Consider the following 15,516-nt stretch of genomic DNA (forward strand, 5'->3'; position numbering starts at 1 on the left):
AATTAAAACTTCTTAAGGTGCTAGGGATATTAGATTAATATAAAGAGTCTTAAGATTATATGGTATATTGTGTGATTTATTTAGTGTTTGCTTCTCAGAAAGTCATTAAATATAATCAAAACTCTGTAATGAGCCTGCATTACATGCCTTGGCAGATAACTTGGGTGCACCCATACTACCTTCCAAGGCATGTAACACAGACCCCAGCATTTTTATACCATTTCTGTGTTCTTATTCAGTGGCTAGTTTCCAGTGAGGCCTTTACCTTCCTGTGCATTCCAGTTCTGACTTCACCCCTGGAGAATTTGAACCAGAAGCAAGCACCAGAGGCACTCTTTTGTGCACTCTTTCATATAGAATTTGGGCAGATTCCATGTGGAATTTAAGTTCCCCCCCTCCAAAACAAAAACAATTAAAAAAAATGAATGATATTCCAGTGATCTTAGGAATGGGAAAGTATGTCTCATTGTTGAGCTCTAAGCTCCATAGAAAGTCTCCTTGTAATGTAATTCCTATCAAAACTGTGTCAAAAGTCTCTCCTACTCGTTGGACCTCTAACTTGTTACTTGTGAATGTCTGGGTGGTCATGAACAAAGTTGAAGTTCTAAAGGATTTACTTGACTCCCATTGTCCTGACTTTTTATGTGTTACTGATACTTGGTTAAGTGATGCAGACTGCATGCTAGTTAATCAACTTTATCCTGAGGATTACAATATTTTTGTGAAGTCTCATGTGGAGCAGAAAGGAGGTGGTTTATTGATTTTAGCAAAGCATGGATTTGCTTTCACATAGAGATCCATATAGATTGTGTAAGGTTCAGGCCCTCTCCTCTACTGAGTTAATATTTTTGTATGTTACTCCTCCCTTCCCCCCTCCCCTCTCCAGGGTTCTTTATGCTGATAGCTCTACTATTTCTGACATTTTGCTTTCTAATAGCAATACTAACTTGTTGGGTGATTTCAACCTGCATTTTGATTTAATAGCTACTGATTTTGTTTTTTTCCTGAATTCCCTAGGCACTTTTTGGTTTAGGCTGGAAGCAGATTCTTTACTCCTGTTCTCATACTGCTGGTCATTTACTAGACTTATGTTTTTTGGATGTGAATTTTTTAAATAGCCATACAGTGGCTATTTCTCAGTCTCCGGTGCCTTGGTCTGATCTTTATTTGATTTCTCTTTCAGTTCCCATATTAAGGAAACCTAATGGTTTTTACTTCTAAGCTACCTAGAACCCTTAGAAGTGCAATAGATCCAATAAAATTAAAAGATCTTTGGATACCAAAGTTGGGTGATTTGGATACTTTCCTGCTTATAATCGAATGAGAAAAACGCCCAAGTTCCGACCTAAATCGGGAGATGGACGTTTATCTCACAAAAACGAATAAAGCGGTATAATCGAAAGCCGATTTTTGGATGTTTTCAACTGCAATCCGTCGCGGATGCGGACAAAGTTGATGGGGGCATGTCAGAGGTGTGGCGAAGGCGGAACTGGGGCGTGGTTATCTGACGAACAGAGATGGGCGCATTTCACCGATAATGGGAAAAAAGTATGCGTTTTTAGCTAGAATTTAGGACACTTTTCCTGGACCCTGTTTTTTCACGAATAAGGCCCCCAAAAGTGCCCTAAATGACCAGATGACCACTGGAGGGAATCGGGGATGACCTCCCCTGACTCCCCCAGTGGTCACTAACCCCCTCCCACCACAAAAAATGAAGTTTCTCAACTTTTTATTTTCACCCTCAAATGTCATACCCAGCTCCCTGGCAGCAGTATGCAGGTCACTGGAGGAGTTGTTAGGGGGTGCAGTGGACTTCAGGCAGGTGGACCCAGGCCCATCCCCCCTACCTGTTACAATTGTGCTGCTTAATGCTTATTAGTCGTCCAACCCCCCCAAACCCACTGTACCCACATGTAGGTGCCCCCCTTCACCCCTTAGGGCTATAGTAATGGTGTAGACTTGTGGGCAGTGGGTTTTGAGGGGGTTTGGGGGGCTCAACACACAAGGGAAGGGTGCTATGCACCTGGGAGCTCTTTTACCTTTTTGTTTGTTTTTGTAAAAGTGCCCCCTAGGGTGCCCGGTTGGTGTCCTGGCATGTGAGGGGGACCAGTGCACTATGAATCCTGGCCCCTCCCACGAACAAATGCCTTGGATTTATTCGTTTTTGAGCTGGGCGCTTTCATTTTCCATTATCGCTGAAAAACAAAAACGCCCAGCTCACACATCGTTGAATAAAACATGGGCGTCTATTTTTTCACAAAATACGGTTCGGTCCGCCCCTTCACGGACCCGTTCTTGGAGATTAACGCCCATGGAGATAGGCGTTTTCGTTCAATTATGCCCCTCCAAGTCTGCTTCTGATATTGTCAGACATTAACATGAATCTGAAACAGAGTGTCTGGATCAAGTTGCTCTCTTTAAGACTTTACTTATGTACAGAAATGTAGTGCCCCTTGGTTTACAGTTAAATTCAAGTCTTTAAAGCAAATGTGATCCAATACTCTATCCATTTGATGAAGTATCGGATGCATTTGGTTACCTATCAGCAGGAGATGCTGAAGGCAAAAAAGTGTTTCTTTGATGAAGCTATTGCTAGGGCATCATCTTCCTCTCAACAACTATTTAGAACAGTAAAGAACTTAACTACTGTATCTTCTGTGTTACTTTTGTGTGATATTTCATTTCAAGAGTTTGCTGATTTCTTTCAGAAGAAAGTAGAGGGTTTTCGTATAGTTCTGCAGAGCCTGGTATTGTCATGATTTGACTATTTTAATTCCCTGTATTTTGGTTTGACTTCAGCTAGGACACACAGGATCTGCAGATTGTGCAGAATGTGGCAGCTCATTTACTTATAGGAACAAAGGGGCATATTACTCCCTCTTTGAAATGTTCACATTGGTTACCAGGAAAGTTTCAAGTGCGGTATAAAGTACTGACATTGATCCATCAACATGTATGGCACAATTCTGCAATATTTTATGGACTCCATGACTAAGTATAAACTACAATGAGCTTTATGCTCTGAGTTGATGAAACAACTTTGTATAACTACATACCATCTATCAGAAACATGAAACCGTACATTTTTAATTGCTGGGGTGATTCTGTGGAATCATCTCCCAGGTTATTTAAGACTCTGTTCCAATCATCAATAGCTTTTTAGGCTTTTGAAAACTTTTTATTTTGTAAATGCATTTGTTGATGGGCAAGTTTGATCTTCTGACAGCGCTTCCTATTAAGTCTATAGCGACTAAGGTTTTGTTTGATATTATGTGATTGTTTATTGTATATGTCCTGATATTGTGAATGTTTGTTTTGTAATCCACTTTGATTTTAAAGTAGGATATAAATCAATGAAATATTGCAAGTTCTTTTAGTAATTTAATTTTGCCGAGCATTCTGGTAGTGTGATGAATAAGTAATTGGACTTCCTTACAATTTCTAGGGAGCAGGTGAAGTCTATGATGAGTAAGTTGAATCCTTTGAACTGTTTCCTGGATAATTGCTTCCCAGCAATTATTAAATTTTAGAATACCAACCTGTTGTTCTCTTTAACTGCTATTATGAACAAATCACTATCTAAGGGGATTGTCCCTGGAATTTTGAAAAAGGCGTATATTCACCTTTTGCTGAAGGGTAGTGCACTTGATCCTGAACAAGTTGTGAAATATCATTCTATCTCAACGTTGAAGTTCTTGGCAAAATTTTTGAAAAGGCTTGTGTTGGATCAATTGCACAATTTCCTTGGTATGAATGATTTGCATGATGTATGTCAATATGGTTTTAGATCTAAACATTCAACTGAAATGTTGTTGGTGTCTGTATTTGATTTGATACATGCTGGATTTGATTGAGGTGAGGAGTATTTAATGATTTTTATTGGCTACTTCTAAGTCATTTGATAGAATTCATCATGAAATTTACTAAGTAGGTTATATTTATTGGGGATTCTGTTTGTATTAGAGTGATTCTGTTTCTCTGCACATTATTTTCATGTTTGTTTAGGTGAGGAAAACTCAGCTTAGATTCCTATTACTATGGGTGTACTGCATGGGTCTGATCTCTTGGTTATATCTATTTGGTTCTGATTTGTTGTGTTCTCTCTGGTCTGGGTGTTCAATATCGATTTTTATGCTGATGATATTCAGGTTTTTTTTCCCCCTAGTAAAGTGTTCTGTCTCTGATACTCTGCTTTTTTGAAGATGTGCTTGCAGATGTTAGGATCCTGGTTTAGCACCAATAGGTCAAAGCTGAATATAAGGAAAATGCAGATATTGTTTTTGCTGAAACAATCAAATCTTGGGCATTGGCCTGGTGTGGTAAGCTTTGCTGATACTGAGATAGTTTTTGCTTTAGGGTATAAGTGTCTTGATCTTGGGGTTCTATTAGACTCTTAATTTCAAATTGAAATTAGGAATGTTATCAGGAAGGCCTTCTTCAAGTTGAGATTATTAAGGCATTTGAAGAAATTGTTATCTGAGGTGACTTTCTGGACAGCTTTGCAAGCTTTGGTATTATAGGTGCTAGATTATTTTAATTCATTGTAGTTGGGCCTTTCTAAATTGATGATTTAGCTTGTGCGAAATGCTGCTGCTAGATTTGCATGGTGTATCTCAATACAGCAGGATTGTCAAAATTTGATCACATTACTTTGGCTTTGAAGGAATTTCACTGCTTTTTTTTTTTTGCAAGCTAGGTTTTAAGTGTTGATCTTGATACCTTGATTTTTAAGGCCTTGAACTATGATGCACCCCTGGCTTTTTAAGGCCTTGAACTATGATGCACCCCTGGCTTTTTAAGGCCTTGAACTATGATGCACCCCTGGCTTTAACTTCACCTTTAAGATCATATCAGCCATCTCATTGTCTGTATTCTTTGGTTAAACTTGTGTTGGATATCCCTTCCTTTAAGTGCATTAGGCTTGAAGCTAACTGTTCAGCCATGCTTTAGAATGCAGTCACAGCTATTTGGAATACTTCACCTGTGAACTTACATGTGATCTCTTTGATATTTAGTTTAGGAAATAATTAAAGTTATTTCTTTTTGCTCAAGCTTTTTCAGTCTAAATGAGTAGTATACCTACTACTATGTTTTTTGTCTTTCACTATGTATGTTTCAGATGTACACCACCTAGAACAAGGAAGTGCATGAAGAAAGTGAGAAAGGGTAAATGGTGAAAGGGGACACCCTAGCGGTGAAATAATGGAACTGAATACTGCATGAATAAATAGCTTCTAAAGATAAGGAAGTGTTTTGCAGAATTTTGTTTTTCTTTTTCTTGGTATTTTTGAATGAACTGTGTCCCTGTAGGAAGAAACTGTGCAATTGCAGTGATGATTTCCTCATGGGAGCGGGAAAAGAGCAACCTGAGTATTGACCTGGGACTCTCAAAGCTTATATTATGGATACCACATGACAATATATTTCATGGGAGGTTCCCCCTTTCTCTGTGGCACCTTTGCTCTTAGGGGTCCTTTTACTATGGCACGCTAACAGATTTAGTGCATGCTAACGATTAGCACGTGTAAATGTTAAGATGCCCATTATACTCCTATGGGAGTTTTATCATTTGGCTTGCACTAAGGGACCCTTTTACAAAGGTGTGCTAGCATTTTTAGTGCATGCTAAAAATAAGCGTGCACTAAACATTAGAGATGCCCATATAGTCCAAGCATTTAGCAAGTGCTAATCATTTTTGTGTGATAAAAATGCTAGTGCCTTTGTAAAAGACCCTCACAATATGTCAGCATGCCTTAGTAAAAGGACCCCTTAGTTATCTATATTGGAGATTATGGGGTCTGCAGCATAAAAATGACATACTGAGGGGTGCACTGAGGTGTCCTGTGGTACGTTTTACATATGCTAGTAGAACCCACATACTAAAAAATATTTTTAATTTTTTGGCCAATGGGCATGTCTTGGGGGTGAAGAGTGAGCATTTTTGCACAAATTAGTTAGCGCATCGGCACAAAATAGATGGCGTGAAGGGCTCAAGTACTAATTTCTGTTAATGGCTAAGTATTAATGGCACATTTTACACATAGCCATTAATTCAGAAAGTGGAAAATCATCCATTTGCTAGCTGTGGTAGAAATGGCCTTAGCATGCAGGAACGACCCATGCAGGGGCACACTATGGCCACTTTCTACCACATCTTTGTAAAAGGATCTCTACCTATCCTAATATTTCAGCATTGTTATGATCAGTAACATCAGCAATTTAGTTCAAATTTCCTCCATGTTTAGTTCTTTGCAATCTTAGGATACATGCCATGAGCTGTATCTAATAGAACTATAACAATGAGGTCTTTGAAACACTGAACTAAGTGCTTCTTTTACAAAGCAGTGCTTGTGATTCCCATGCGGCAATTGAGAGGAAGCCCATAGGAAATGAATGGGCTTTCTCTCATTTGCCACACAGGAATTGCGAGTGCAACTTTGTAAAAGAAGCCATAAGGTAATTCACCCAGCAATGTAGAAGCAGCTATTTTAGTCAGTAAATTCAGCATATTAAAAGCTTCAATAATCCAAATGATCACATTTTGTTTTTACTTTCTAAAAGATTGCAAAATGTTATGAGCAACTGAAATAGCAAGGGCAAAGATTTGTCCAAATATTTCTCCTACAATTTGTCAAGATTGGACTAATAGGAGAAGCAGCCTGACACAGGTTTGCAAATGAAGATTCAAGTAGATTAAAAAAAAGCTTCAACCTACAATCACGTGATTCATGATGAGCAATTAACATAATCTTAAGTATCTAAATGCATTATGCATAAATATTGGAAGGTCTCTGAAATGAATTCCATTTATCCTGAGTGACTTTTATAAAGATGTATTCAATGAGGGTTTCTTACATTTACTTTTAAATATAAAATCAAGTTATCAAATGCTTATCATTTTACAATTTAGTTTGCAATAGCTTTAAAATCTTTGAAGAATATCAAAGTATCTTGATTGATACAATGGGTAACATTGTGGCCATGGTGATTATGGGCAATATTAACTATAACTTATAGGTGAATATCCATTTTTCAGATGACATATTTTATTCATCTTTGCAGTAGATGTAGTAACTCATGATTTCATCACACAAACAAAATTTCAGGTATCATAGATGTAAAACCCCATTTTAGATAGAACATATAAATCAGAATTAATACATCCATATTAGGATGTGTACAATTCTGGCATTTTAGAAAATGATCTGCCGGCATAGTGACTTCTAAAATGCACGTGGGGGTGTACACATATTTGCTTGCTGTAATAGGAGCAGCCAGTTTACAAAGATATATATTGAAAACCTGAACAGAAAAAACACAGCAATTTACATGGGGGTGGGTGGGGAATAATTTTACTCTTTCACGTTTTTTGTGCTGTGTTGTAGTGAGTAGGTGGACTTGGGGGTGAGCATTGTGAATCTGGTGAGTGGATGATGTAGAAATGTATGGAATCACATGACCATGCAGAAGTCGTATCCATCTAACCTGAAGTCCCCCCCCCCCCCCCCCCCATTACTACATAATTTGGGCTGGAGCCTAAAATAAGATTAAACCAGTGCCTTCAGAAATTAGACTTATGTCACGGAATTTAGAAGCAGAAGAAGCCACATACATAGAGGGGCATAATTGAACGCGAATGCCCATCTCCATGGGCGTCTATGTCCGAGAACAGTTACGTGAAGGAGCGGCACAGACCGTATTTTCGAAAAAAATGGCCGCCCATCTTTTTTTTTTATAATACGGTTTGTGCCTGGCAAATGCATCGGATATGTGCCGATTTGAGTTGGGTGGTTTCGTTTTTCAGCGATAATGGAAACCGAAGGCGCCCAGCTCAAAAATGAACAAATCCAAGGCATTGGGTCGTGGGAGGGGGCCAGGATTCATAGTGCACTGGTCCCCCTCACATGCCAGGACACCAACCGGGCACCCTAGGGGGCACTTATAAAAAGTAAAAAAACAAAGTTAAATACCTCCCAAGTCTATAGCTCCCTTCCCTTGGGTGCTGAGCCCCCCAAATTCCCCCACAAACCCACTGCCCACAACTCTACACAATTACCATAGCACTTATGGTTGAAGGGGGGCACCTAGATGTGGGTACAGTGGGTTTTGGGAAGTTTTGGAGGGCTCAACATTAACCACCACAAGTGTAACAGGTAGGGGGGATGGGCCTGGGTCCACCTGCCTGAAGTCCACTGCATCCACTAACAACTGCTCCAGGGACCTGCATACTGCTGTGATAGAGCTGGGTATGGCATTTGAGGCTGGCATACAGACTGGAAAAAAAGTTGTTAAAGTTGTTTTTTTTTTGGTGGGAGGGGGTTAGTGACTACTGGGGGAGTCAGGGGTGGTCATCCCCGATTCCCTGCACTGGTCATCTGGTCATTTAGGGCACTTTTTTGGGACTTGTTCGTGAAAAAAAGGGTTAAAAAAGTGACCTAAAATCACAGTAAAAACGGCCATTTTTTTCCGATTATCGGCCGAAGGTGCCCATCTCTGCTCGGCCGATAAACATGCCCTAGTCCCGCCTTCACCACACCTTCGACACACCCCCGTCAACTTTGTTCATTCCCGCGACGGAGTGCAGTTGCAGGCGCCTAAAATCAGCTTTTGATTTTACCGATTTGGGCGCCTTTGTGAGATGGATGCCCATCTCGCGATTTGGGTCGAAATCTGGGCGCCCACCACTCAGAAATAAGGCTGAAAGTAACATAGTAGATGACGGCAGATAAAGACCTGTACAGTCCATCCAGACTGCCCAACAAGATAAACTTATTACACATGGTATGTGATACTTTATATGTATGTCTAACCTTTATTTGTCCTTGCCATTTTCAGGACACAGACTGTAGAAATCTGCACAGCACTGACTTTGCTTCCCAATTACTGGTGTGGCCATCCAATCTCTGCTAAGTTTCTGTGGATCCATTCCTTCTAAACGGGATTCCTTTATGTTTATCTCATGCATTTTTGAATTGTGTTACCATTTTCATCTCCACCACATTTTGCAAAGTTGATAGGGCAGATATCCGAATGTATCATAACGGGGACGTGCAATCAGCCCATGGTTATCTAGAGTCACCAATGCAGCCAGGAGAGCCCAGATTGGTTTTAGTCAGATAAACGCATGCATCCCAGGAGGTTGGCACTCATCAGCATGTCTTAGCTCTAGAATTACCATAGTTATCCAAGTAACAGATGGAGCGATCAAAAGAACCATTACTGATTTAATGAGCCATTCACAGTTTAACTGTACCCACTATTGGAAGGATCAAAGCAAAGGATGAGGGCAGGCACTCTGGAGTGAAGAGGAGGAGGAAGCGTCCTGAAGACCCCACCTCCTGAATGGAACAGCCCCGTACCCAGCTGCGAGAGCGGACCGGCGGGGAAAGACGGCGGGCCCGACCTCTGTTTTGCGGCAGAAGTGAAGGGCCTCGGTGCAGATGGGGTGGGGAAAAGAAGTATGAGGTATGCACCCCATGAGACGGAGGGGACAGAACATGAAGAGACACTTCTGGAAGCTAGTGGAATGCACACATGCAGGGAGATACACGAGAAAAGGGGTGGACATTCCCATTGGACTACAGGGAATGGGCTAGAACCCTTCTTGCGGCCCTGAGCTCAGATGTCTGTGGACTGTCAGATGTCTTGGCCTCACCATGCTGATGATGGACTCACGACAGTGGGGGTGCCTCATAAGTACGAAAGTACATAAATATTGCCATACTGGGACAGACCAAAGGTCCATCAAGGCCAGCATCCTGTTTCCAACAGTGGCCTATCTCAGAAATAGTGGATTTTCCTCAAGTCCAATTTAATAATGGTCTATAGACTTTTATTTTAGGAAGAAGTCCAAACCTTTTTTAAGCTCTGCTAAGCTAACCACCTTTACCACATTCTCTGGCAATGAATTCCATAGCTTAATTATACGTTGAGTGAAGAAACAGTTTCTCCAATTCATTTTAAATTTACTACTTTGTAGCTTCGTCGCATGCCCCCTAGTCTTAGTATTTTTGGAAAGTGTAAACAGACGCTTCACGTCTACCCGTTCAACTCCACTCATTATTTTATAGACCTCTATCATATCTCCCCTCAGCTGCCTTTTCTCCAAGCTGAAGAGCCCTAGCCGCTTTAGCCTTTCCTCATAGGGAAGTCGTCTCATCCCCTTTATCATTTTCGTTGCTCTTCTCTGTACCTTTTCTTGTTCGACTATATCTTTTTTGAGATGCCTCGCCTCTGCTGAGTACAGAAGTCCTTGGGAGAGGACCCAAAAAGGTAGGGAGGAACCACTTTGCCTGAATGTCGGACTTCAGGATGAGGAATAAGGTGATGAGTTCAATATTAGGCTATGAAAGTGTTGGGATAACCATTTCACAATAAATCCATGCTGCCTCTTTTTATCACCCGATCTTTTGTAATAGTTCATAATCCATAATAATCAGTTTATAATTTGGCAGAATAAATTCTTTATACCAATGATGAACCAGAATGTTGTATTTTGTGGAAGAGCAATTCCCAAAACTGTATTCCATTTCCCAGAGCCCTCTGCAACATATTATTTAAGGATAACTTGAAAACCTAGCTGGTTTACACTCCTTCAGGATTGCAGGAGAGTGGGCATGGAAGCCTCAGTGAAACAAAATAAGATTTTTCAACTTCAAATAATAAAAGTATAAACACTTTCAAAGTAAAAGAAAAAAAAGTGATGCAGAACACATGTAAGGAGCACATAATCAAGCAACTTCCTATCTATAGCTGACTTGACAGTTGAAAACCTTTGTAGATGTGAAGGATGGTTACTCAGGAGTTTATATCTAATTTATGTACTCTTTGAAGTAACATTTCTAAATGTAAATGATCAAATCCTAAATGTTTGATGTGTTACTTCTGTTGTCATCATCTTATGTCTTTATGCTCTCTTGAAAACAGTTATTCTACTAAACTGTTAGAACAGGTTAGAAGGTTAAAGTTACTGCCATTTTGTATGTTTTTTGCACTGCTTTGATGTGATACCATGTGCAAGCTACCATGTAACAATCAACTGTATGCAATCAACAATTTGATGAATGAAATGAAATCATGTGACCACCTACCCACACACCTTGGCAGAGGTGCACTCCACACTCGACGGCCACCTCCAAGGCAAGTCAGTCTATTAGAACCTTCTAGTCGATAACCGGCAAAACAAGAAAATGTCAGGGAGTCTCCAACTCCAAAGTGAAAGCCTATTCTTCGACTAAATGCAGGAACACCAGGATCATCACAAGGTTCCAGGTCATATTCTGCAGGCAACAGAATCAGAGATTTAAGAAAAAAAAATGTCATGATTACAGTATTAAGAATTAGAGGAATGACAAAATGATGGCTACTCATTCAGAAAGCAGCCTGAAAATGCATAATATTGATCTTAAATTTTGCACATTCAAGTGACTCCAATCAGCAGGGCTGCAGAGAGACTGAGCCGGGCCCGGGGCAAGGCAGCCAGGGGCAAGGCGGCGCGCCACCCCCTGTCCACCCAAGGATCACCGCCACCCTACCCCCACCTCCCTGCAATCACTACTGCTGTCACCTCCCTCTCCTGCTCCCAGACCACCGCCGCATTCCCCAGTCTCAAACTACCTTCCCTCATCTCCCTTCTGTCTGCCATCTGACACCTTCATTTAAAAAAAAATCTTGAACTCGGCAGCACAGCGCTTTCTGTGTGAAAGTGGCAGATTGCCTCTGGCGGGCCTTCCCTCACTGTGTCCTTCCGTCGCGGAAATAGGAAGTTGAATCAGAGGAGGGCGGGACACAGTGAGGGAAGGCCTGCCCAAGGCGATCTGCCGCTTTCACACAGAAGGCGCTGCGCTGTTGATTTTGAGATTTTTTTTAAAAATGCAGGGGACCAGGTGGCAGACAGAAGGGAGCTGAGGGTAGGCAGGTGGAGACTGGGGACTGTGACACCGGCGGCCTGGGAGCAGGAAAGGGCGAGAGACCCCAGCACCGGGCCCTCCTTGGAGTCCTGGGCCCAGGGAATTTGTCCCCCCTGCCCCCCCCTCTTGGCAGCCCTGCCAATCAAATATTGATTTCTATGACAGATTGTGTTTATTTAGAGGACCTTTTACTAAAGGGCATTAAGCCTTTATCATGCAGTTAGCATGAATAAGCAGGCTACTACAGAATCCGGTGGGTAAGTGCTTATCAATAGATATTCAGCAGAAGATAGCTGGTTATCTCCCGCTGAATATCACGATTAGCAGCTAGCCACTAATGGCCTATTTTGACCACTCAACATAGCTGGTTAGGCACTGATAATTAGCACCTAACCAGCTATGTTGAGTGGTCAAAATAGGCCATTTAAATAGCAGGCCTATCTTTGACCGCTAAGAAATTAACCAGTTATCACTGAATATTGGCATAGCAGGTTAACTTTTTAGTGGCCAAAATAAACACAGATATTCAATGCCGGTTGCCAGTTACAACCTGGCATTGAATATCTGTGCTTAACACCAGTAGTGGACAGCAAATGTGCTGCCTGCTTGCGGCTGAATATTGGGCCCACAGTATGAAAAAAAAATAATTAATAATACTTAATCATGTAACAGATATATAATAAGTGTCAGCAAATAAAGCCACACGTTAGAACATTCAAATAACACAGATTTGATGCTAACACTGTACAAAAAAAGAGAAACATCTTAGTACGTAGCTGAGGGGGCAAAGTACAGCTGAGATAGTTGAGACATGATCAGTAGTACCAAGTCATTGGGACAAATAGGTGTCTAAACTGAAGGCAAATAATGTTGCATAAAATATGAGGAATATAGGATGTGCATCATACTGTTCCACGTGTAGAGTGAGTGAATAGTCAGTTGCCACATGTACACTATTAAAGACTTGAGAGAAGAGCCAGGTTTTTACTTCCTTCTTGAAGCAGAGATAGCTTTGATCTTGGTGTAGCCTTTTTTGGAATGAGTTCCAGAATAGGAAAAGGGAATGGAATTTGATATACCCCTTTCTGTGGTTACAGTCAAAGCAGTTTACATATTATATACAGGTACGTATTTTGTACTTGCGGCAGTGGAGGGTTATGTGCAGTGCTTTTTTGTGTCGGTATGTGCCGGTATGGTGTACTGGCACCTTTTTTCTGAGGGCCGACTCACCTTACTGCCCTCAGCTCCCTGATTTTCCGCTTGTGCCGCCCTGCATTGAAATCTTTTATTTTACATGAAGTCGCAGCAGCAAACCGGCAGTGAAAGCAAAAGGCAGGCTCACCTCTAGCCTTCCCTCTCAGCATCCTGCCTTCCTCAGATGTAATTTCCTTTCCGTGAGGGCGGTATGCTGAGAGGGAAGGGAAGCGAGGAGGCGAGCCTGCCTGCTGCCTTCACTGCTGCTGCTGCTTTTGACTTGAAGTAAAATAAAAGATATATCCACCAAATACTCACTGTTTCCAAATTAAACACTCAACTTTATAAATAACTTTTATTTCTCTAATCCCTAGATATAAACCATCTTGCAATGTAACACAAAGTACCCCCAGTATTCCAAACAACCCCTCCCCCTCCGTCTCATTCACACACATGCACCACCGATGTTTTCATTGTTTAACATAATGCCATACATTTTCTTGGGAAACCCTATCAACAGATATAAAACATCTGAGCTCAAGTATATTGCACAATCACGGGATTCCCCCATTTAAATGTACTTCAAAAAAGTCTCAGATTTTCGCCAAAGGCTCTTATCCCAAGTCCAAATTTGCTGGCTTCATAAATCCATAATAAATCTCTTTTGTTGGCTAACCAGTCAGGTTGTAAACCATTGTATATGAGGAGCGTCACTCCGGGTTAGGGCTTGGCTGCTGGAGACACCAATAGCGCATCCACATCCAATCACACCAGCGTTTTCTGTGTGAAAGTGGCAGATTGCCTGGTGTGATTGTTTGGTGTGGACGCGCTATTGGTGTCTCCAGCAGCCAAGCCCTAACCCGGAGTGACGCTCATCATATACAATGGTTTACAACCTAACTGATTAGCCAACAAAAGAGATTTATTATGGATATATGAAGCCCGCAAATCTGGACTTGGGACAAGAGCCTTTGGTGAAAATCTGAGACTTTTTCGAAGTACATTTAAACGGGGGAATCCTGTGGTTATGCAATACAATTGAGCTCAGATGATTTATATCTGTTGATTGGGTTTCCCAAGGATTATGTTAAACAATGAAAATATTGGTTGTGCATGTGTGTGAGTGAGACAGAGGGGGAGGGGTTGTTTGGAATACTGGGGGTACTTTGTGTTACATTGCAAGGTGGTTTATATCTAGGGATTAGAGAAATAAAAGTTATTTATAAAGTTCAGTGTTTAATTTAGAAACTGTGAGTATTTGGTGGATATATTGAGTAATTGTACTCTGGTTTAAAACAAAATTCCCCCATAGGTTAACGTAAAATAAAAGATGTCAACGCAGGGCAGCAGGAATGGAAAGTCAGGAAGCTGAGGGTGGGCAGGTGAGGCTGGGGTTGGAACTGGAACTCGGGGGCAGGTGGATGCTGGGGCGAGTCACTGGAAATAGATGGGAGGGGAGGATAGGGGGCAAAGGAGAATCGCTGGACATGGATGGGAGGTGAGGGCAGAGGAGAATGCTGGACATGGATGGGAGGGAAGGATAGGGGCAAAGGAGAATCACTGGACATGGATGGGAGGGGAGGGCAGAGGAGAAAGGAGAGTTGCTGGACATGAATGGATGGAGGGGGGAAGGAGAAATGCTGGATATGGATAGAGGAGAGGGGAAGACAGGAAGGAGATGTACACGGATAGAGGGGAAAGGAGAGAAGAGAAATGCTGCACATGGATGGAGGAAGAGAAGACAGAGGAAGTAGATGCACATGGATGGAGTGGAGGGGGAGAGGAGAAATGCTGGACATGAATAGAGGGGAGGGAAGACAGAGGAGGAGATGCAAATGGATTTAGGGGAGAGAGGACAAATTCTGGACATGGATGGAAGGGAGGGAAGACAGAAAGAGATGCACATGGATGGAGGGGAGAGGAGAGAGTTGAAATGCTGGACATGGATGGCGAGGAAGAAAGAGAGGAAGTGAGATGAACATGGATGGAGGGGAGGGGAGAGGAGAAATGCTGGACATGGATGAAGGGGAGGGAAGACAGAGGAGGAGATGTTGATGGATTTAGGGGAGATGAGAAATTCTGGACACGGATGGAATGGAGGGGAGAGACAGGAAGTGATATGAAAATAGATGGAGGGGAGGAGAAAAGAGAAATGCTGGACATAGATGGAGGGGGAGATGAAAAATGCTGGACATGGATGGATAAGAGGGAAAAGAGAGGAAACAGATGCATATGGGTAGAGGATAGGGAAGAATAGGAAGGAGATGCATACTGACGGAGATGAGGGAAAGGAAAAAGAGAAGAAAAACTGCACATGGATGGTGAAAATAGGCAAAAGCTGAATCCACTCTATACCTCCTCCAGTCAATTCTGTGGAGGACCCAGCTTTTACTTATGGATGTAGGGCAAGAAA

The 15,516-nt window shown here is 41.8% G+C and overlaps 1 protein-coding gene across 1 annotated transcript in view; it reads right to left on the reverse strand.

Moving 5' to 3' along the window:
• CSMD1 (CUB and Sushi multiple domains 1) overlaps positions 1 to 15,516 on the reverse strand; it is a 2,896,277-nt gene that overhangs the window by 850,151 nt on the left and 2,030,610 nt on the right. Inside the window, exon 21 of the mRNA XM_030195161.1 lies at positions 11,091 to 11,279. Within this exon, the coding sequence (XP_030051021.1) occupies positions 11,091 to 11,279 (189 nt within the window). The remainder of the gene's footprint in view (positions 1 to 11,090; positions 11,280 to 15,516) is intronic.

The sequence above is a fragment of the Microcaecilia unicolor genome, chromosome 3 (genome assembly GCF_901765095.1).
Source record: "Microcaecilia unicolor chromosome 3, aMicUni1.1, whole genome shotgun sequence".
In the NCBI taxonomy this organism is placed as follows: domain Eukaryota; kingdom Metazoa; phylum Chordata; class Amphibia; order Gymnophiona; family Siphonopidae; genus Microcaecilia; species Microcaecilia unicolor.